The sequence below is a fragment of the Maniola hyperantus genome, chromosome 13 (assembly GCF_902806685.2).
Source record: "Maniola hyperantus chromosome 13, iAphHyp1.2, whole genome shotgun sequence".
NCBI lineage: Eukaryota > Metazoa > Arthropoda > Insecta > Lepidoptera > Nymphalidae > Maniola > Maniola hyperantus.
The window spans coordinates 6,433,411-6,457,966 of record NC_048548.1 but is presented as its reverse complement, the minus strand read 5'-3'; the positions used below and the strand labels follow the sequence as shown (position 1 = coordinate 6,457,966).

Genomic DNA, 24,556 nt, shown 5'->3' with positions numbered 1-24,556 from the left:
TCAGTTACAGTTTTATTATAAGTATAGATTATATTGACCGGTGAACACCCGATTAGTCACATTAATCGGAATAGTACTGTAAAAGGCAAAGATATTATTTTGAGCGCATCACGGGTTAATAGCGCCATCTAGTTTGTAGTCCAAAGATTAAAATTTAACAAGGCTTATACTAATGTCCATAATAATAAATAATTAAAGCTGATAAGATAAGCTATCGTTGCTTACAGCTTACCATTGTATGAAATAATACATAGTTGTCTTTGTATTTTGTTCCAGGTTTTCTATGATTTTCTAGAAAATATTTGCCAACGATTCTTTTTAGAAATACGAAGCAGTTTATCTGTACCTAATCATTATAATTATCTTATCGCTAGCAGCTCTAACAGCGTCTCAGTCTACCTACCTATATTATATTCTAAAATCATAGAAGTATAGTATGCGACAGGTGGAGATGCCAATCGGGGTACGAGGCGGGGGGACGCCCCGCCTCGTACCCCGATTGCCATCTCCACCTGTCGCACCTATCACCCGCGTTATCCCGCACCGGGTTAGCGCGTCGGCGTCGGCCGTGCGAGTGTGCGGCCTGCTTTTGTGTGTGTGTGTGGTGTTTCGGATTGACTATGCTGCTTAGGCCCTACTGGCCGCTACAGCGTCACCGGGGGGGTTGGCGAGCGCGAAGCTCCGCCTGGGGGTGAAGTGCGGCCTGCGGGACGTTCGTCGTATATATAGGTAGGTATGGAAGTATTAATTTTGTCCACTATCTGTAGATACCAAAACAACTTTTATTCCATTACCGTTTATAGAGCTTAATAAACTACTTACTACCGTTGAAACGGCAATTTCGATTCTGCGAAATTGAGAAGTGACCAAACTTTAAAATTTCAATAGCTGGCTTTTCACTAACTGACGTGACGACAAAATGTGATCTGAATAAAAATGATCAGATTTTTGCGTGTAACTTGTAAGTATTCAGTTGTTGCTGAATTGAGTTGCTAACCGATTTCGAAATGCATGATCTAAATAAATATAAAAGGAATAGGTGACTGACGACTGATCCATACAAATTACTGAACGGATCGGGCTGGAATTTGGCATGCAGATTGCAGATAGTGATTTGAAAATTCAACCTCTTTTTGTTGTTGTTGTTGGGAGTAAAATAGGAGTTTGAAATTTTTGTAGTCCACGCAGACGAAGTTGCGGGCATAAGCTAGTGTACAATAGAAGTATGTATTCAGCTTAATGAATAATTGTTTGCTTATAAGTAATACCATTGGATGATAAAAACCAGACTGCTGATGGATTCGAAAGGTCTGTCTGTACTGTACCCGGCAGGAAATATTGTCATCGACCTTTAGAAAAAGATAGCGGTTTCGTAAAGCGTTGTCTCTGTCACATAGGTATGAGTAATAGAGACAACGCTCTACAAAACCGAAATCTCATTCTAACGGCGGTTACGCACTCATCCGATCCGAGTCCGTCGCGAGCAAGCGCTCGCGCGCTTTACTTTACTTTACTGATACCGATACGACTTAAACACAAGCATGAGCTGCATGAGCCACTCGGCCTCTTGAAATGCAAGAACTGTAGCTTATGACACGTCGTACATAATCGCTGGTATTCTTATGGATGACGGATAGAACTCGGATGACGGAAGCTTGCGTAATCGCCGTAATGGTGTATAATATATTATTTTGATGCCGGCTACTGTAGGTACCTACTCCGTTATCCTTATCATGCCTTTATTGAGTAGGTACGCGCCGTGCTCACTTTGTTGTGGCTGGATTTGGTGTAAACAATCTCAAACCTAAATTGACCGGTTTAAATCTAATGCTAATTGCTATCATTTTCCACAGGGAGCAGGTTGAAAGGGGTAGCTGTAAATTTAGACCTGTCATTTTAGTTTAGAGATTGTATACTTACTAACAACCGAATTGGCCAGCTGACTAGAGACTGCCTACCTATTTTCACGATTTTGCGGCCATCTGGCAACTTTAGTTTTGGGCTCATGAAATAATAAGTAACGTGATTACTTTAGCTCAGAAGTGAAATACAGCGTGATACAGTAATTGCTTCTTCTTCTAAAAAACCAGCCAAGTGCGAGTCAGACTCGCGCACCGAGGGAGGGTTCCGTACTGCTAGTCGTAAATAAAACAGTTACCTACGGTATACGAGATGGGAAATAAGACTAAATTAGTTTATTTCGTGAACATCTCTGAATATGAATTTGCGGAATCAATAAAATCATAATAATTACCTATATGCGCAAATCTTGTTTAGGTACAGCATGGCTAGTAATAAAATATATTAAAATTTTCTACTGTACTAAGTATTATTATTGTATGTATTCTGTGCTCACGTTTAGATGTGACTGATGTAAGCGATCAATGAAAGTTTTGCGCGAGTTTTCTTGAATGGAATGACGTCATCGCATAGTACGCAAGTATAGGTACTACGTACTATACAGGAGGATTATGTATTATTATGTAGATAATTGAGGTCTTTCTTTTGGCGCCGGATATTCTGCGATGCTGAATAGAATAGTCACAAGTCGGTAGCGATGCGAGTCGGACGGCAGCAGCTGTTCGGTGCTTGTCTTCGCGCTCTTTCGCGCCGCGCCGCTGGTTACCGCGAAATTGGACCAAGCGCGTACTTTGCACCCTTTCTAACTCGCTCTTAACCACATCATTTATCCTTCTCCAATATTTTCATTTGTGATAATATAAAATAGCTTGTCATTGATGCAATCAGTTCAATGTTTACATTGTGCCGTATCAAGCGATGAAAATTCATAACGAGCTTGCAAACCGTTGGCACCGGCTGCTGAGATAGTGTTTTACGAGGTTGGTGACAACTTTAGCAGTTTTTTTAAATACAATTTATTTCATTTTTAGAACACACTTTTCAAATAAGCATTTAAACCACACCTAACGAATTCATCGCTCTTTTATAATAACACCAGATGATGCCCGCGACCTCTTCCTGTGAACTTAGGGTTTTAAAAATCCCATAGGAACTCTTTGAATTTCCAGGACCAAAACGAGATTATGTTCTTCCACGAGATGTAAGCTATATATCTGTATCAAATGTGTCAAAATCGGGCCGTGAAATTCTAGCAGATAGACAGACTGATACACTTTCACATTTATAATATTTAGATGATAACGATGCTGGATGCATTACCTAAGTGTCTGAATAACAGCAATTATTAAAATCTTTCAAGTGTTTGAAAAGCAACATTAGTTTTTTGGGATTCTTTCTGTCAACTTTATGCAAAAGAAAGATAATGGCTTTGAAATTTGCCGCGCTAGTGTTGTTTATGTAATACATAGGTCCCTACCTATCTCTACCAAGCGGTCTTCTTATCTTATATTCTTTTTCATTTATGTAGATACCTACTCCAAAAAAAATCACATAATTTCTGCGGCTATTATTATTTATTATTGTAGAGCATTATAAGAAGGTCAACGTTAGGAAATGACCTGAAGCATCATCGATCATCATGTTATCTCATATAAGAAATCAGAATACCCAACTTACATTGTTCTACTCGTAACTTCCAAAAAATAATATCATCATCAACCGATAGACGTCCACTTCTGGACATAGGGACTCTTGTAGGGATTTCCACACGCCACGGTCTTGCGCCGCCTGAATCCAGCTGCTCCCTGCGACTCGTCTGATGCGAAAAATAATATAGGTGATTCCTAATATTCGTGATTCCTTTCGTCAAAGGTTGCCTGGAAGAGATCGCTTTAGCGATAAGGCCGCCTTTGCATGCTACATCTATTAGAATAAGATCCTGTATTGTGTTTTTTCAATGTTTACTTTGTGTTGTGTGCAATAAAGTGTATTAAATAAAATAAAAAATAAATAAAATAGGTTCAAATTAATAGGTAGATATTATGTTATGTATTTACAGTGCCATAATCAGCTTTCTTTCTGTTAATGTTCTTGTTGCACTTCATGTTGCACGCCTATTTCATTTCAATCGAATATTTCTGTTCTATCAGTAAGTAATAATAATTTATATTCCTGAAGTATGAACACATAATGCTTAGGTACCTGTAATTGGTGAATTCTATTTATTTCACGACTATACTTTAGTTTCACAAAGAGAAAACCAATTTAGGCATCTGTGCGGGAAAATCCTTTTACATGGAAAGTTTTTGGACCAAAAAGTTTAATTTTTAGTTCAAATACTTAATTGATTTATAGCGCTGATTACTAAAATTAAATCATCAACCCATCATCGGCTCACTAGGTACCGAGCTGACTGACTGTCCTCTCATAATGATAAGGTCTTGACCATAGTCTAACCACGCGCTGGCCAAGTGCGGATTACCAGAGTTCCCACACCTCCGAGAAGATTATGGAGAACAAGCAAGTGAAGTTTAATTGCTTAAAATATACATATTTAATCCGAAAAGTTAGACGTGCGTGCCCGGGATCAAACTCCGGAACCCCAACTAGGACGCCGACGTCTTAAAGTCGTCTATCACCTGATTTGTTTCATTAACACATTAATTAAATTACATTACATTATTAATATTAATTATTATTATTATTATTAATTAAATTACATTATTAATTAGTAAAAAAAAATATATAATTTTCCGCTCCTGAAAAGTCTAATGCAAATGAAACACCGGAAGTAGTGATAGTAGGTACAATATAACAAGCCTGAATATATGCCTAATTAGAACGTCTGTATTTAAATAAATACAATGTGCAAGGTTATTTTTATCAGGCATTTCCTATTTAGTTTAAAGTATTTCGTCAGTTTCTGACGGTTTAAAGTATATTTAGCGCGTTTCAATTAGTATCATTAAAACTGGGCACGTATGACTGTCGAGAATTTTTTGTTGTTCAGTTTTGCTGCCGGTGTTCAAGTAAAAAATATCTGTTGGTAGGTATTTATCTGATTTACAATTAATAAACAATTTAAAATGAAAAATTTAATAATTGTCGGACATCGAAATTTGCCTATACCTAGATAAGATAGACGGTCGCGTGGTGGGTCCGATGCTTAGAGGGGTATATTCCTAGTGCGCTCCGAACAAACATAATGTAACTCCCCCGCGCTAACCCGATGCGGGCTAGCGCGGGTAGCGTGTGGGTTTGCGGAGCGTCCCCCCGCATGATACCCCGCGTATTATATAGCAGAATCATTTTATAACATTCGACATTTTTAAACCTATCAAGGGCTGCATAATGCTGTAAAATGGAACATATAAAAATAAAATGGAGTAGATTTTTTACATGATAAACGCTAGACTCTAGAGCAACGTCCGGCAACTGGCTAGCTTCCAAAATGTTCAGGGTTCAAGAAACCCTTTAAACGCAAGCCAAATCTCCATGGAGCTGGATGACAAACGCGTTGCTAACACTGACAAAATAATTTTGAAATATGTAATATTCTGCTTACGGCGTATGAAGTAGTACATTTAGATGTTATATTTTATATACCACGTATAATACATAGATACTCGTCTCATTCTAAGTGGAGACCAGCTCAGTAGAGGCCGGCGATGGGTTGAGATGATGATGATGATTGATGATTACCACGCCACGTACAAACGCTTCTGCAAATCTCACTTAAAAAAAAAATAGAACTAGCGAGCAAACGAGCAGGCGGGTCACCTAATGTTAAATGATAACCCCGCCCATGAACATATGCAGCACCAGAGGAAATGCCGATGCGTTCCGTAAAAGCATTGACAAAGACAATGACGAAGCATTTAAACTAAATTCAGCGAAATATGGTAAATTTTTATGAACGATGTATGGTTCCTAGACATTTTTTCGTTTAGTTATAACTGTTCAGTCTAGCTTTAAAGGCTAGATTTATAAAATAGTATAAAATAGTAGGTAGTATAGTATGAAATAGTATATCCAATCCAATCCAATCCATCAGCCTGTTTGCGTCCACTGCTGGACATAGGCCTTTCCAAGAGCACGCCACCAAACACGGTCCTCAGCCTTCCTCATCCACCCGCTCCCCACCACCTTACCGTAATAGCAGGGCTGCCGGGAACTGGGGGCCTTTGTCTGTTGGCGCTGCTCATTAGAAGTAATGCCCATACTGACCACGCTGGGCAGGCGGGTTGGTCAGCAGAAATAGTATATAATAATAGTATAGTAAATAGTCATAAAATAGATAAGTATACTTATCTATTTTATGACTCATGGGCATGACTTCAAAGGTTGGAAGTGCCTTTGGACTTTGATATGGATTTATGTCTTGGTTTGTCCTTTCAACTGTCCGACAAATAACTAATAACCAACATTATTAAATTTTTACTTACTTAAATTAATTACATAATTTTGGAATTTTGTATGTCTATGTATTGTAGGTAGATATTTGCTATCTGTTATCTGAGGCTTACCATTTGATAAGTAAGCTTTTAAAAGCTTTTGAATCGTCAACATTCATATTATCTTTCATAGTATCTGAATATGAAGTGTTTGAATGTAGATACTTACACTAAACGATAATAATACTAAAGGATCTGTTCTATTGTGATGCTAGGAGTTCCATATAGTGAAAAACCCGCTAAAACAGTACCTATATGTATATTTGTAATACCATAATAGCCATAATAGGTATATTAAGGTTAAGTGACTCCGACCCATATTGTTTAGCTTGGTTAATAAATAAGACAGTGATGCACATTCATGCAATGTGGCCTTCGTTGGCCAATGAAAATTCACGGAATATTTCCATACATATGATTGATGAAATATGATATCCATACCTAGGTACTTTTAGAGTGAGAGCCAGCGCGTGCCAGACCTTCATTATTGTATAAAAGCTGAAAGTTTATCTGCGTATTGTCCCCAACACAATGGGAGGAACGTTTATTTGGATGTTTGTTTGGATCATAGTGGCTTTGGGAGATAACAGGTAATAAAGGTGTGAAAAAATTAACGTCAAAGTATAAAGTCTAATTTTTTATATCTTCTTCGGAATAGTAGGTATTAGAAATCAAATCGTGCATTGCCAGACACCCTTAAACTTTTAAACATTGGGTTAAACATGGCAGGGGGTTGCCATGACACTAATCGGATAAACGGGTGGGCCGTGAAAACCTAGCAGACAGACATACATACACACTTTCGTATTTATAATATTGGTATAGATGGTATAGGAGGTAACTACGATTAAAATACCGGCGAGTTGTGGTAAGCGCGTTCCCTGTGCGCTCTATTTATAAACTACGTTTGGTTAGTGTGAAATTTACTCTAGAATATTATGTAGTAAAACCGCTGTATAAACTATAAACCGCATCTAAATACCATCTTTCAATAACTGTCTCACGGATTATATCCAAGAATAGGGTTGACATAAGTACTTAGTGTTTTCAACTTCAGTTCACCTCATCGATATAAATGCCACCTTTTAGATACTAATGAACGACCCGTTTGAAATCCAGACGTCACTGAGGTTGCATTGGTGCACCAATGAGTCGGTGCCATTTTCTTTGTTCAATAGCCCTATGTCCATACGAAGTAATATATAAGTCAATGGTTCACCTACTCAAGAAATTGTATAGAGCATAATGCCAGCGTTCTCATAATCTTAATACGTATTTCATGCTTGTATGATATGCTCATTATAGTTTTAGTAGCTACTGAAGTACCTAAGTTGAAAATTTTATGCAGTGCGGAAACCGTTTTAACTTCATTAGATCCTAGAATTATGACATAACTAAGAAACTAATCGATAGTCTCTTTCTGAATAGAATTTAAAAGTAGGTAATAGGTACATTTATATTTATCTGCCGTTTCGAATTATCCATACCTAGATGAAAATACTTAAATACTCAATAGTTAGTGTAAGCATCAGCTTCTTCTGTATTTCGCATAGGTACTCCCTATAAGTAATTCTACATAACTGCATGGAAGAGACCGCCGCCGATAAGACTACCTTATCTAGCTAAACATGTTTAATGTACTACCTATGCAGGTTTTCCCCCAGTATCCCCTTCGAAGCTAGTCATTCTAAAAGGCATTTAACGACTATCCAGTATCGTATCCCAAGTTAGAGCTAATTATTACCGTTTCAAAAATTTCAATTTCGTAGATACATGGTCAGCTTTACGCCGGTATTGAAAAAGGGATATCTAAAATAGAATAAATTATCGATTCTCAAATCGTCAGACAGTTCCTAATCAATACCTATTCATAAGTGTAGAGACCCTAACTCTCACCTAAAAGGTCGCCTAGTTATCGATTAGCTATCGGCTCTCCTTGACTTTCAGTTATGGATATATTATATGGTAATAACACGACAATAGGTACCTACTAACCAAGATCAATAGTAAGTACCTATGCATATTCTGACCATGCAAGCTTCGTTTACTAACGGTAAATCTGCTATGTCCCGTGTATCAAATATTTTTGTCTTGGTTCCACATCACTGCCCATGAGTTACAAATTAATCATTTTAGAATGTCTGTGTGGTATCTACTTTTTTGCGGATTACTGAACCTTTGTATTTGTGTAATTACAAACGTTCTGACTTCTATCTCGATTTCCATAAAAATTATGTCGCATCTGTGCGACATAATTAATTAGCGCCCAGCTAATTTTGCTGTGGGCTTCTTCTCAGACCAGGGCGCGTTTGGAACCTACGTAAAGCTACGAGAGCTTTAGTTTTAAGTTTACGTAATGAATCACATCATTAGTATCTAACAAATTCAACAATAGGCTAGTTGACACTTTTTTTAAGTTGGTCTTAAATGGTTAATATTTGTCCTATTAGATCAAAAAAATTAACACTATATTTTTTTGCGCCCTAAAAACCGTAAAACTTTAATTTAAAAATATATTTTTCTTAGACAGGTGAAAACACTGTCGGCCATGTTTGGCCCATAGATTATCTGTGCTCTGACGTCATGCATTTGTAAACAACAGCATAACCTCCCAAAGTTTAATAAACATGACTTCTATACTAGTTTACATGAAAAATATAGTAATTATCGTTATTGTATCATCCGAGAATGTAAAAACGCATCGATAAAGACCACAGGAAAGTTGTGGATTAGAGTGCCCAGTGAAATAAATATACGTAACACGCGAAGACTTGCTTAATGGGATCCTATATGACAAAGACTTCAACCCAAATTTATTTTTGCAAAGATCAGTTTGTTGTAAGTCTTACTTAATAACTTATTCAATTTATAAAGAGAAAACGATATTTTTTTACGTTTACTATGAGTTTTTAGAAATATATAAAAACTAGCTTATGCTCGTGACTTCGCCCGCGTGGACTTCATAAATTTCAAACCCCCATTTAACCCACTCAGGGGTGGAATTTCAAAAAATCCTTTCCTAGTGGATACCTTCTCTTTACCTACAAAGAACACACCCACCAAATTTCATGTATCTAGGACCAGCTGTTTAGATGTTTAGGCTGTGCGTTGATATATAAGTTAGTCAGGACTTTAAATTTTATATATATCGATACTACGTTAGTCCCCGCGTGACATAGGGATGACATTTCTTTGTTTATATATTTAATGACGTCACATCATGGCTGACAGCGTTTTCTGCGTTTCAAATAAAAATAAAAACTGTATTTTTTTAAATTGGTTTTATATATCCATCCTGCGTTTTTAAAAATTGTTATTGATATATTTCGTTGTCTTAAGCAAAATACTATAATAAATAATCATTTATTGGACGAAATTAGATATGAGTCAAGTAGCCTATTGACATTTGACAATCAAAAAGTGTACAATTCGCCCAATTTTGGACCAATGCTTTGAGTTTGAGTTAGATTTCCTAATTTAATGGGAATATTATTATTTCAATTTGAGTATAATATGCTTCCAATGAAGTAGCGAATAAAGTCCGCACTCAAAAACAAATTTATAGACAAACTAGGTAGGTACCCATTAAAAAATTTAACAGAGACTAGAAGAGAAAGTATAGTGTTGGATATTTTCTAGGTATTATGGACATCAAAGAGCTGATAGTAAGGTGATAAATCAAGAAGATGCCCGTACTCCGCAACGCCGACCATCCCGCCTCGAAGGCCACCGACTCCGTGGCCGCTCGATACGGTGTGGCCGTATTGGGAGCCTGGGCGGCCGAGACAGGTATGACGATATAATATAATTATCTCATCCTCTATTAGCATTGGCACATTGAAATACTTATGATAGAGAAATATGGGACGGATTATAAACCAGATAAGGTTCTAAAACTAAAATTTGGGACAGTAAAACCTTTTAGGGTATTTAACTAACACTAGCCGATCTGTCCGGATTCGCTAAGGGTTAAATTTAATATACCTATATACCTACCTACTTACACCCTAATTAGTAATTACATTATAGCCTAGGTATGTTACTTCTGGATAAAGTAGCTTTCCAATGATGAAATAATTAATATCGGTGTTGTAGTTTCAGAGTTTATCGATTACAAACAAATTTTTCCTCTTAATAATATTAGTATTGACTAAACTTGATATAGGTGATCATAAATATTCACCTTCCTTGCAAGTTGCAATTCAAAATGAACTTTTAATATTATCAAATACTTAGCGTATTTTTTGCTATGAAGATACGTCTTGTTAAATTTTTCTTGACATAATATTATACACGTGGAATGCTAAGATGTAGTAAATAATAAAATTCTCATTCATCAAATCTAATGTTTATGAGGTAAGTATAAGTACCTACGAGAGTTACGACCAGAATATACATACACTCAGACTGCTAAAATCACATTTATATAGAGAGTAAAAGTACCTAGTGAATACATATTATAAGTATGGTCATATGTATTCACTAATTTAAGATTTTCACGATAGAAAACATGGTTGATGATTACGACGAATTATAAATTATGTGTGTGAACTGTAAAAGGTGGAGTAGGGATATCTCGACTTACTAAATCTAGCAAGGAAATTCGCGGCTATACAAAAGCATTAGTTCAGTTTTCAGAAGTTCAGACACGGCTTACGGCCCCTCTATTATTATATTTTGTATACATCTGTATAAGCTGAGGCGCAAATATCGACGCCACGACACGGGGCGATTAGTCCACAGACTTTGTCGAACTTAAGAACTTCACTTCGCACAAAAGCATTACTCAGCTTTTAGTATGTTCTATCAAACAATAAAAGCCTTCTCATCGCCTTTTGATGAGTACCCAGATGATGGTAAATATCTCAAAGTATTACGTAAGACTTGATGGAAAAGTTTAGCAGTAGGTACAGGACTGCTAAAAAGGCTTACTATTAATAAATTCATAGACTGAATTTATATTATGAAATTAAGTCTGTTATTCGCATTGCGTAAAACGTAAACTACATAATATTTTTGTTTTGAAAACATGCCAAAGTTATACAGGCTTCTATCGAGCCGGGGAAAGGAGTGGGTGTATTCCCTCGCTACGAGAAGCCTTGTACTTTTTTTATACTCCATAATAAGTGTATTCAAGATTTCATGCATATAAAAGGCTTTACAAATATTATCATTTTATGTTAACCACATTTTTATTCCCCTTTTATTACGCCTTAGTATTACTTAGTTGAATTTTAGTTTCCATACATGTAATAAACAACGTAGGTACTCAATGTGGCTAATTCCGTTGTACACAATCTCTAAACTAAACTAAAATGACACGTCTTAATCTATTGCTATCCCTTTCATAATGTTGTTTGCGGAAAAGGATAGCACTAGATGTAAACCTGTTAATTTAGTTTACTTTAGAGATTGTGTACAAGAGAATCGGCCCCAATATGTCTATATCTTGATTTGACTTCTCATTTACGACACGGTTGATTGAACTATGAAGCAATTTGTTCTATTTTATTTAGACCTTCATAAGGAGAATTTATACACACGTAGATTAATTTAATACTTTACAGTTTTAAAATTACTGGGAAGAACATAGAACTATAGAAAACATTATAGAACTACAAAGAAATGGAATGAAATGCTTAGGTACTTTGTGAAATAAAGCAAAGTTAAATGCAGTGGTTTACAATTACTACAATTACATTGTACTTATGTCACCCCAAATGCTAAACACCTCGACCTTATTTAAGTAAACAAAGGTATTGTCTGAATTGTAATACAACCTTATAGTATTTAAATTCGATCACCGTTTTCGAGTTCTTGTAATTTCAATTTACATGTATGTATGTAGGTATAATTTGATTTCAGCTACTTACCCGTTTGACCTGACAAAAACGAGGCTACAAATACAGTCCGAAGTGGCTGCTGCTAAGCATGGATATAAGGTAAAAAACACAAGTACATACACTACACACACAAAAACACAAGTACTTGCCCTTATTGAATTATCTTTTGTTAGTGCAGACAAATTACAAAAATATTTTATTTATTTATGACCAACATTATGCTCAAGGCACATTGCCGTAGAGTATAAAGTATAGTAGATTAGGTAGAGGAGAAGCAGAGCGACGCGTCTTTTCTGAAAGTGAACTGATGAGCAGTACCTATGCAGTAAATGAAAAATTGCTTTGTGAGCGAAGATACCTATTAAATATTATAATACGGTACAATTTGTACGATTTAACATCACAAGCAACGCAAGCGACTGGAGTTTCTACGAGTTGTTTGTGATCTTTTGTTTTGCCTAAATATATAAAAGGAAAAGCTGACTGACTGATCTATCAACGCACATTCAAATAATTTATGAAAATAGGTAGGTAATAAATTACTCTTCTTGATTGTCCAAACGCGCCCAGGTAAACGCGCACAGCTCAAACTACTGGACGGATCGAGCTAAAATTTGGCATGCAGGTAGCATTATGACGTTAAGATCCGCTAAGAAAGAATTTTTGAATATTCAACCCCCAAGGTGATAAAATAGGGGTTTAAAATTTGTGTAACCCACGCGGACGAAGTCATTGGCATAATCTAGTTGTTTTTATAAACAAACCACTCAAGTAACAGATTTTAAAATTAAATTTACAGATATAAGTGCATTATTTATAGCATAGAAACGATATGTATCCCAAAAGGTAAACAACTTGGGTGCAACCTCGTTAAAAGAATATTAACCGTTTTTCAGACCTACTGTATGATAAAATGGCTTTTGTGTGAGTACTGTGAATGTGAACGTTCCAGCTCTTATTAACAGACTTGCAAACTTGTATAGTGAACCTCTCGCAATGTGCCTTTAGCCTTAAAGTAATTGTATGCCAGTGCCACATTGGAGCCGTATGCATTTCCTATGTGACCTTTACTCTTGATACGTTCAATGTATCGTTTATCATGTTTATCGTGTGGACTGTGGACTGGCGGCAATTTCCATGTAGGTATTTACATTAGCAAGTAGCAACAGAATAAACACCTCAAGGCCCAATTAATTTTTATTGTGTTTGAACTTTGAACCAACGTTTAATGACTTTCGTATGAGAAGTAACTATGAAATGTCAGCGAATAAGATAAGAAGAACTATTTCGGACTCCGGCTATTGGATACAAAATAGGTATAATGTGATGTTCATTTTAAAGAGGGTTGACATCCAAAAACGTGTGTTTATGTACGTTATGTTCATGTAGACTCACAGATCACAGACCCCCACCTATAGACGCCTAATAGCCGGACACCCGCGATCGCCAAGCTTAGGCAGTTGCTTAGCATAAAAATCGGCCCACGCCCGTTCGGTACCCTCATTTCGCACATTGTCTTGATTAAGTGACTTCTAAGTCCATCAATCACAACAAAGCATTCTCCCCTGTCTCCCCCGCCAAAATTTTACGATTTTGTTTTTATGAAAAACCTTGTAAGTATATGCGTACTCTTGAGGTTGAATTCTTTGTGATGTAGACAGATGCATCAGTGATCAAACATCAAGACTATGGCCAACCCCTTCTCATTCTTAAAGGAGACTCGTGCTCAGTAGTGAATCGGTGATGGGTTGATGTTGATGATGATGTAAGAGTGTTCAGAGTGATCGACCATTTTTTTAGTACCTACTGAAAATGCAACTGACGAAAGAATCAGCAGCACAAGTATCATTGATGACGTCATTTACTTCTAAAAATCCGTCGAGTTAGGTACGTCTGGTGCCTGCGGCTTTTCCAGCGTAGGTAAATCGTATTAAAGCTATAAGTACTAATAAAATTTACACATTACTCACAGTTGGAGAATCTCGGCATGATCAAAACAGCAGTTGGCATCGCGAAACAGGAAGGAGTAATGAAGCTATGGACTGGTCTGATGCCAATGTTCCAACGTCACGCCATCTACTCGGGGTGTCGGCTCATCTTTTATGAACACTTCCGTGACGCCTTGAAAGACGAAAACGGGAAGGTTTCTTTGGGAGCCGCATCTATAGGTAAAAAAAATCGTATTACTATTTAAGTAAATATTTTAAAGTAAGATTTTCGTCAAGCGCAAGCCTATCAAGCAATAAAAAAGTCATAGTTTAGTGGTTTCATGGCCAACATACACATTTGAAAAATTATGTACCTAGGTACATAATTTCATGTTCAAAGTATGGTATCCATAATGTGAGTCTTGTAAACTGTAGAGCTCAAATTATTCGTGGTATGTACCCGTTATCTACAATATAATAATATGTAGAGTTCAATTTCAAATGAAACATGAAAGATGTCTGCATAGGTTGATATTTCGTAAACAAATCATTTTTCGCGTGGTATAAGTAGTTAGGGAGACTGAACCAATTTATTATTTTATGAGTGTTTCTGTAATCAGATAGTACTAGAGATAAGATAAAGAAGTTTGTTGGCCTCAATAAATACAAGGCCATTATATTTATTCACATAAAAATTGATAGATACGATTCGTAACTTTGTGTGTTTTTAGCTATGGGTTTTACACTACTCAAATGCACTTTGTACCTTCCTACCTAAATGTTTATTTGTATAAAAAAATATATTCTGTTCTATGTTAGAATTATTATTTACGGACTTTTGCCGGCCAATTTGTACGCGTGATATAATAAATTATTATAGTCTGCTGTCTGTAGCACTCGGGATAATATAGCTATCTACCTATCAGTGAAAGAATTTTCAGAATCAGATCACTAGTTCCGCAGATTACACCATACATTCAAACTATTATTCCTATTATTAGTATAAAAGTGTAGACTATTCTTACTATTTTCTTTCATAATTTTACCAACACTTGTACCAGTAGAATGCCAATTCGGTCATAGCTGCCATGTTATCTAAAAGCGATTTTGTTCGATAAGTGAGTTCTTATTTTAGCCGGCCTTGGGACAAGGACAAAACCGTGATGTCAATAATTTTAGTTTTCAATTCTATTTTTAGGCGTTTTTTGTTAGAGGAGATACATGGGATTTACCTGGCATCAAATATTATTGTTTTTATAGCATGGGGTAAGAAAGATTACATGTTGGCAGTATTCAGTTGCTATTAAGTTTTTTTTAGTTAATCGGATCTACATAATTATCCCGAGAAAACTTCTACCATTATTGGGAGTGGTCACAAACCTCATATTCGAAGAAAAAACAAATAGAGAGATCCAATATTTTTACATTGCAGTGTTTGGCAGCTAGAAAAATGATTTGAAATTAAATTTCTTTCCTTATAATTTTATTTTAGTAGTACGTAACGTACTAAGTACCTTTAGGATTTTATCTAAACGGACATCAGTTACACATTGTTTTTGTTTTGCATCGGTACGTCTCCCATCTATTGTTTTTGTTAAGTTACCATCCCAGTCCCATCTATTGTTTTAGTTAGCTTTTTTTAAAAAGAGCAAAACACTGCGCGGTAGTTTCTCCACGAGTCAGAGTCACACCCAATCATGTTACCACAGTGTGCCTCCTTGAAATTTCTTTCCCCATCGAGTCACACTGTTACTCTTGGTGCGCTTGAATCGGGAAATAGTTCATCATCACCCACCGCCGTCTCACTACTGAGCACGGGTCTCCTTTCAGAATAAAAGGGGCAATACTTACTTGCGAGTAAAGTAATTTGAAAAACACTTCCTTGTAGGCGGGCTGGCGGCGGGCTCGCTCGCACAGCTGATCGCGTCCCCCACGGACCTGGTGAAGGTGCAGATGCAGGCGGAGGGGCGTCGCTTGCTGCAGGGCAAACCCTCGCGCTTCACCAACTGCAGACAGGTCTATAAGATGCTTTATACTGAAGCTGGCATTTTGGGCTTTTGGAGGGGTGAGTGATCTTTTTTATTCAATGACATGTTAGCTCGTGACTGCGGCTTTACCTTCGGGGTGAATCGCTCAGTGTTCAACGCTGAATTTATTTATGAACATTTATTTTTTATCCATTGAAGGTTTTCTAAGAGAAATTATTATAATATCACTCGGTGAAGCAGCAATGTAGAACCAGCCAATGTCAAATGAACTCTGCGGCTATCATTCAGTGTCAGATGTCAAGTAATGAATGATGGAGCCTAGGATGGAAGCGGGCTAACCTGTAAGTGGTATTGGCTCGCTTGGTGGAATTACTCTCAATCGGTTTCTAACTTTCTACATAATTTTATTGTATGGAAAGGATACATCGCTTGGCGGAACTTCTTTATTGGTGGGGTGCACGACCGATGCCTGTTCCAGGTTCTGTTCTAAACTATATTTCCAGTTTAGCGTTTTGAGAAAATACCTTCAATGCAGTTATTTCCATCTCCACAAGATGTAAAGCGGCCATTATGCTCTGCCACAAAAAGGCACTTGTTTTGGCAACCGATTGTTCCTTAGAGATTAGCGTTATTATCAGACTGCAAGAAGAAAATACTTCAAATTAAAATTAACTGCAAATATTTAAAAAAAAAAAAAACCCAAGTGCGCAGAAGCCTGCAAAACAAAATTAAGGATTACTACTAAAGGGTGTCGCAGGCGGGGATATAATTATCATTTAACGATCTACAGTTTTTACCTTCCACCTCCGCCTGAGATACTCTTACACACTGAAGTTTGATCAAGTTTTGCAGACTTCTTTCTTTCTGCGAGTCGGGGTTCTTTTCAACTAACTTCTAAAAGGGAGGTTCTGTATTCAATACATATTATGTTCGCACATGTGAGTGGGAGTGGACGAATCTAAAAATTTTAAATCTTTGCTGCAAAAAGGGAAAAATAAAATTAAGTACCTAAAAATGATTCCAGGCGCCGTCCCTAATGTGCAGCGTGCGGCATTGGTCAACATGGGCGACCTGGCAGCCTACGACTACACCAAACAGTTCCTGATGCGGGAATTCGGCATGGCGGACACGGCGTTGGTGCACGCGATGGCAGCTTTCACCGCCGGCTTCGTCGCCGCCGTCATGGGCACACCTGCAGATGTGCTGAAGACTCGGCTTATGAACCAACCCGTGGGACCGGACGGAAGGTAACACCTACGTAAATCAACGTAAATGCGTCTGACAAAGCGGGTAGCATACATTTTGTTCGGACATAACAATCGGGGTATGGGATGTGTTGTGTGCCCTCGCTAGAAAATTGCCATTTCGACCTGTCGCGAATAATAGGTAGATACCCTACTTACCTTAATTATTTGGCCGGGATGTTTTCTGTGATTCGTTTACTTCTGAGTCAGTTTTGTCTTTTAACGATATCGGATCGATATTGTGGATTTTATTAAAAAACTAGCTGACCCGGCGAACTTCGTTCCGCCTAACAATCGGTTCAAATTTTTTTTTTTTTTAATATCAATTCACTATCAGAAATTCTCAAATCCCTACGATTTAGGAGTTCAGTACCTTGCAGCATCAGGATTGAGGAGTTGGGATCCGAAGTTCAATGATGTAGCCTATGCTTCGTACCTAAAATAATTTTGCATCATCCGCAGTTCCTGAATCATTATAGTTTAGGAGTGCTGTACCCTACATCATCAGGGTTGAGGAGTTGGGACTTGAAATTTGAGAATGCAGTCGTTGCTTGGTACCTATAATATGAATTCACTATGAACGCTTCCTGAATCTTGATAACTTAGGCGGGCAGTAACCCTGCAGCATCAGGATTAAGGAGTTGGATCCAGAATTTTTTATGGGACTACCACGAAAACTTCTTCTGTTGATTTAAAAAAAAATTTTGCAAATCGGTCCAGAAACCTCGAAAAAATCGATGTAAAAAAAAGAACCACCTCCTTTTTGACAGTTGGCTAAAAACCGATGACCTTGAAATATTTACGGAACAATTTTTAAAATATCCCCTTTCTAACAAAAAAAGAATGAATGAAATCGGACTACGCGTTAATGAATTACAGCTCAGTATACATTTTAACTTTCAACCCCTCTCCTAAGGGAACCATGCTGAATTTCGGAATAAAAAGTATCCTATGTTCTTCCTCATAGTATGACCTCAAATCGTATTAAGTTTCATTGGAATCCATTCAGTAGTTTCAGCGTGATGCGCGGCCGTGATACAGACAGACAGACAGACAGACAGACAGACAGACCGACAGACAGACAAAAATGAAAAAAATTACAGTTTTGGGTTCAGTATCGATTATAGAGTGCCCTCGATAAAAAAAAAACAAAATATCTTCAATGTACAGAATTGGACCTGTTACAGTTTTATTATAAGTATATTGATGTTAATGACATTCGGAAATTAGGGTTAGACTTTCTTAATCGTAGCTATGCATTTTACCTACCTACTTGAAAAGTATCTACACTAGCGGCACGCTATGATGGCCGGTTTGACACATTACAATAGTGATGTGGAATGTCAATTTATTCTCGAACAAAAAACAATTAAGTTTTGTTTTTGTACCTGATTAAATAGGTTTAATAAAACAAAAATGTATATGTTTATTTAATTTATTTGAACGAACTGAATATTTGAACGAAAATGAATATACATACTTTATATGCACACAAGAAACATATGAATACAAAAGATACCGAAAAAGGTGCCACAAAAGGCCATAATTAATCAGATTCGTCCATACTACTATTTTCACTGTCGTCACTGCTATCATCACATACATTAATAATTATATGTTCGTTTTCTATAATATTATCTATTTTCACATCTCTTTCATAATCTTCCCTTATTAATTTAACAGTTCTATTCACAACCTTTTCCCAGTCTCCTTTAGTCACATGTTCACAAGCTTCTTCTAATAATTTTAGCATTTTTTTGTGGTAAATGGGGGTTCTGTATTGTGTCTTGCAGCATATCCCTTAATTTGAGCCCACACCAACTCAATCGCATTATACTCACAATGGTAAGGCGGTAACCGTATAACTCTGTGCCCATGTTCTAATGCTATTTCGTCAATGACGTATCGGATCTTGGTTGGTTTGTTTTCTTTTAAAAGACGTACTAATTCCGCTTTTAACATATTCATGTTTGCATCTACGCCATTTTTACGAAGCCATGCGACGATATCAGCTTTCTTTTGGGATTGGGCAGGTGGCTTGTCAATTTGCATCGAGTGGTATGGGGCGTTGTCCATAATTATAATAGATGGTTCAGGGAGGCTACACAACATTGAGGTAAACCATTCAGTAAACTTTTCTCCATTCATGTCTTCATGATAGTCTCCAGTGGTTTTTGACGCAAAAGCCATGAGAGAACCTTCGACAAACCCGTTGATGGTTCCGGCGTGACAAATTATAAGTCGCGATCCTTTTCCTACAGGAACTTTGGAAGTAGATGCTGCTGTGTCATCGTTCCAAGAACGGCCTACAGTATGGTTAGCATTAAGCCATGTTTCATCCAAGAACACAACATTTTGCCAATTTTTGATTTCTTTCACTTGCCGTAAAAAAGTATACCTTGCCATCGCTATATCAAATCTTTCCATCAATATTTTGCGTTTGTTACATTTTTTGTATCGAAATCCAATGGTCTTCAAAATCTTCGTTAAAGAACTTTCCCCACCGAAGAATAATCCAGCTTCCTTCAGTGAATGCACCAACTTTTTTCTTGTTGGATACTCCTTCTGTAAATAGTAGCCGTAAACATGTCTTCGGATAGCATCGGCATCAAAGCTATCGATGCCTACGACTGGTTTTGCTCGTTTTCTCTTTTTTGGTGTGTGAAGTTTATTTTCTTCTGTGCCAGTCTCGCCATATTTTTTTTTAGTTATCCGTCTAACAGTTCGTTGTCCAATATTAAGCGCATCAGCTACGCGTTCAACCACTGACGTTATAGGTAAAATTGGCCCTCCATTTTGAGCTTCACGATCGAAATAGTTACGAAGGCGTATTAGGAACTCACGTGTCTGACTATTTAGAACAGTTCTCTGCGTACGTTCGGTCATATCGACGAAATCCACAACAAAGGGCTTGAACAGAGTCCAAATTAACGAGCAAGGGTCAACAGTAATGCAGTATCAATATTTGAAATCCAAAGCCAGGTCAAAACTATATCACAATCGCATTGCACTGACAGTTTATACTTTTCGAAGCAACGTCAATTCGAAACTGCTTTGTTTTGCATTGAGCATTGACGCGAGTTTGCCGGAGGTAGTAGTTGTGCTAGCCAGCGATCCTATGTGACGATCGTATTAGATTCCATTTTTAAAAATTTATTGATATTTTTTTGCGATTTCAGAGGTTTGTCCACATAGTGAAAATTGTTCATATTCACAAGTACATTCACCCCTTAAATGGTGCAAACTGATTTTTCTACACTTGTATACATTTAAGAAATCAATTTAATAAATAAATTTTGAGTCCTAAACCTAAAACTACATTCGATAAAATTTATGAATCTCTGCACATCACTATCGTCAATAAAGTAATACAATTATTTCCTTCAAAGTCGTTATCAATTAATACGGAACTTCATGAGCGGACAAACGTCAAACCGGCCATCATAGCGTGCCGCTAGTTTAGTGAACGATAAAGGGGGTTAAATAGGGAACGAAACTTTGTATGAAAGCCAGTCATTATTCATCAAATTATGTACATATTCATGAAAATTGGTATTTGGGCCTACAAGTTTCAGGATTTTAGAAAATTACCTCTCATAGATTTTCAAAAATTACACTCGAGCGAAGCTAGGGCGGGTCAGCTAGCGCAGTAGAGAAAGTTTTCGACGCTGCGAGTGGTACGTAGGCAATAAGTAGGTTATGCTGTGTTTACAGTGCGGTCGAGGTCAAAGAACGGGGTCAAAGTCGGGACCCGCGCAAGCTCATTGCAATGAATCCTTTCCCTTTCGTTACAAGTATATTAGATACGACTAAACCTCAAATAAACCTTTATTATGTCTTATTTGGCAGTAAGTTAAGTACTTTTAATTTTTTATGTTCAGTACGCGACCAAAAGTGATTCTTAGATAGGTATAATACGCGACAGGTCAGGCGGGGGACGCCTCGCACACCCGCACGTCACTCGCGCTCGCCCGCACCGTGTTAGCACGGGGGCTGTACGAGTGTGCGGGGCGTTCCCTCCCCAATTACCGTCTCGACCTGTCGCGTACTATATATCGTTCCATCCTATCGAACAAAACGTATTAAAATATTTGCAAACCTGCATCAAATTCTATCTGTTCTAAATACTATACGTGGTTTTTATTTCATAAAATAATACAAATAGGTACATACAATACTTACTATATTTGTAAAATATGTTTATTTTATACACAAAACAAAACTCTTCAGTACTTTGATTCATTTTATGTGCCTAAGCACACAAGTCATTATAATGTTGCTGCTAACTGCCTAGTTGGAAACGAGGCTGCGACTGTAACTTGTTAGCTCATTTAACTTCATTTCGTTTGAATTTATGTCATCTCAATGGTCCCCTAAATAAGCTGCCATCTTGACTATGAATTGCAGTGTTAGTTGTGACTTCAACTCAACTCTCAAAATCTTCATGTTCATATAGGCAGAAAATAAGAAGTAACTTACTTTATTTTTCAGGGGCACCCTGTACCGTGGTATGATCGACTGCCTCAAACAGTCCGTGAAGAACGAAGGTATACTCTCCCTTTACAAAGGCTTCCTGCCGCTGTGGATGAGGCTGGGGCCGTGGGCTTTGATCAACTGGATAGCTTTCGAGAATATCATGCTGGCTATCGGGGGACAAACATTTTGATTTCCATTCAAATTATACAGAAATATTTTGTGAACTGTGCACCAAGTAGCGATCGTCTTTAGAGGCTTGAAGAGGTGATGGGTAATGCATTAGCGTTTGTGATCAGAATCCAAGAAAAAACGGTACGAAATAGCTGTATTACTAAACAACTATATTTTTTCGGATTCAGATTAAGCACTGTGTTATTATTTTACGCACATAATCTGACCCGAATTCAAGCAAATTCAGATTTAGGGCGGCGCATTCACCTGACCCGAGTCCGTGAGAATACGTTTCGAAGTAGTCATAGAACTATTTGTATTTGCTTATGGCATATTATGACGTACATATTTTTTATATCCTTATTTTCACGGATTCGGATTGGATGAGTGCGTGATCGCTCTTATTCCTAGAAAACTCGGATTGAATCCGAATGTCGATTTTACACTGGGACCGTTTCGACGGATGTTGCTTGCGTATTCTTGAGACTGACCATTCTGTATGACGGCTCGGATTCGGATCGGACGCAGTGCGCAAGCACTAGTATTATTGTGCACAAGTACTATTGTGGTTAATATTAAGTATTCGTTCCGTGAATAATGCTTCGAATTGGAGATATTCTCGGCTTCGGAAAACAAAATTTGCATCTAGTGCGTAGCTACCGCTATTTCAGATCGTGAATTCTGGGATTCAGTCGGACGCAGTACACAAGCGTTCATACAAGTAATATTGTGGTTGATTCGGTCCGTGAACAATGCTCCGAATTGGAGATAGTACCAAACGGAATATCTTTCTAAAATCAAATAGAAGACTTATGTTTGAAAATAAAATAAAATATTCCTTTACATAAACAAGTTGACCACCTGAATTTTTCAAACATTGCCACAATAATTTTAAAGGCGTTAGCCTTAATGTGATATGTAATCTGCATTAATTTAAGTTTAATAGTACCTATAGGTAAGTATGAATAGAGCTGTTATAATTATATATTGTGGGATTTAAATATCAACTAAAAGCGACATTACGATTATATTATGATTAGCCGCAGAAGTGATATAATTTTCTGATATAGAAAGAATTAAACCATTTCCACTTAGTTTAGGGATTTGTAAACAACCGATATAATTAGTAGATGTAAAAAAGACAATAAATAAATATTAATATCTAATCAAAAATATCAAATTCATTGAGTGAGGGTTGAATATTAAATAAAATTTTGTACCACCAATTTTATTAATATTGAAGCATTATGATGTGTAAGTATAATGTGCAATAGTATACTTTAAATAGAAAACAAATGCTATTTGCTTTCATAGTCAATATTAAAATAAGTCTGTAAAAAGCAATAAGCACAAAATGTTGTTTTGATTGATTATATTAATATTATTATTGCTTAAAATGGTTAACCTGTTTCAGTAAAACTTAAAAATAAATTAAAATTATATATAGTACTAGCTGATCCCCGCGGCTTCGCCCGCGTAGATTTAGGTTTTTAAAGATCCCGTATAGCCTATGTCACTCAGGAATAATGTAGCTTTCTACTGGTGAAAGAATTTTTAAAATCGGTTCAGTAGTTCTAAAGATTACCCCCTACAAACAAACTTAACGACATTACCTCTTTATATAATACTAGCTGATCCCCGCGGCTTCGCCCGCGTAGATTTAGGTTTTTAAAGATCCCGTATAGCCTATGTCACTCAGGAATAATGTAGCTTTCTACTGGTGAAAGAATTTTTAAAATCGGTTCAGTAGTTCTAAAGATTACCCCCTACAAACAAACTTAACGACATTACCTCTTTATATAATAACAACGGGCCGTGCAGCAGAAATCGTAATATTTTAATTTCGCCATAACTTCAAAACCAAACGTCCAATTTTAATCATTCAAAGACCAAATATTATCTCCATAAACTGTTCTTAGTGATGAAATCATTTATTTTGATAAGGATTAATAGCATGAGTAAAATAAACGCGTTTAAATGTAGTCCAAAAAAAATTCAAGATTTTTAAATAAAAAAATGGTTGCTGTGCCTCACTCGACATAGATGGGTATAGTGTGTCGCGGACTTTTTTGTAGATATTTATAAGATCTACAATTAATTAGAACATTTTATGGTTCTATCTTTTATAGTTTAGGCAGCGTACGCAAAATAAGTAACTTTTCTGGTTGATTTTTTACACCTTGTGTCCGAAAAACCCAAATATCTTACGGAACCCTATTTTTTTCCAAAATAAAATATAGCCTATGTTACTCGTGGATAATGTAGCTTTCGAATGGTGAAAGAATTTTTAAAATCGGTCCAGTAGTTTTTGAGCCTATTCAGTACAAACAAACAAACAAACAAACAAACAAACAAACAAACAAACAAACAAAGTTTTCCTCTTTATAATATTAGTGTAGATAGTGTAGATATAAAATCGCATAGCAGCAGTCATAGCACAACTTGATGTTATTTCTCTTTTAGTAATTACTAATTAGTAATTGGGATTATTGTAATACTTCAACAATTGACCACATGTTTATATTTTCTAGCTTTAGGTGTTATGCAAATTGTGTAGATCGTTGAAAATTTTAAGGTTGCTAAGTTTAAATA

At 36.7% G+C, this 24,556-nt stretch overlaps 1 protein-coding gene across 1 annotated transcript; it reads left to right on the top strand.

The window, feature by feature from the left end:
• The first annotated feature begins 2,531 nt into the window (after positions 1-2,531).
• Positions 2,532-23,256, top strand: Ucp4A (Uncoupling protein 4A). Its single transcript, XM_034974596.2, has 7 exons — positions 2,532-2,840; positions 9,954-10,103; positions 12,180-12,256; positions 14,130-14,325; positions 15,974-16,150; positions 17,098-17,320; positions 21,809-23,256. Exons 2-7 carry the CDS (start codon positions 10,001-10,003, stop codon positions 21,981-21,983), a joined length of 951 nt encoding a protein of 316 aa, XP_034830487.1. The 5' UTR covers positions 2,532-2,840; positions 9,954-10,000; the 3' UTR covers positions 21,984-23,256.
• Positions 23,257-24,556: the final 1,300 nt, after the last annotated feature.

What these genes read in the sequence shown, in the direction of transcription:
- Ucp4A (XM_034974596.2), top strand. Translation starts at nt 10,001, where the DNA reads ATGCCCGTACTCCGCAACGCCGACCATCCCGCCTCGAAGGCCACCGAC. An exon ending in CTGCTAAGCATGGATATAAG is followed by an intron (nt 12,257 to 14,129) that starts GTAAAAAACACA and finishes CATTACTCACAG; the next exon opens with TTGGAGAATCTCGGCATGAT. An exon ending in CATTTTGGGCTTTTGGAGGG is followed by an intron (nt 16,151 to 17,097) that starts GTGAGTGATCTT and finishes AAATGATTCCAG; the next exon opens with GCGCCGTCCCTAATGTGCAG.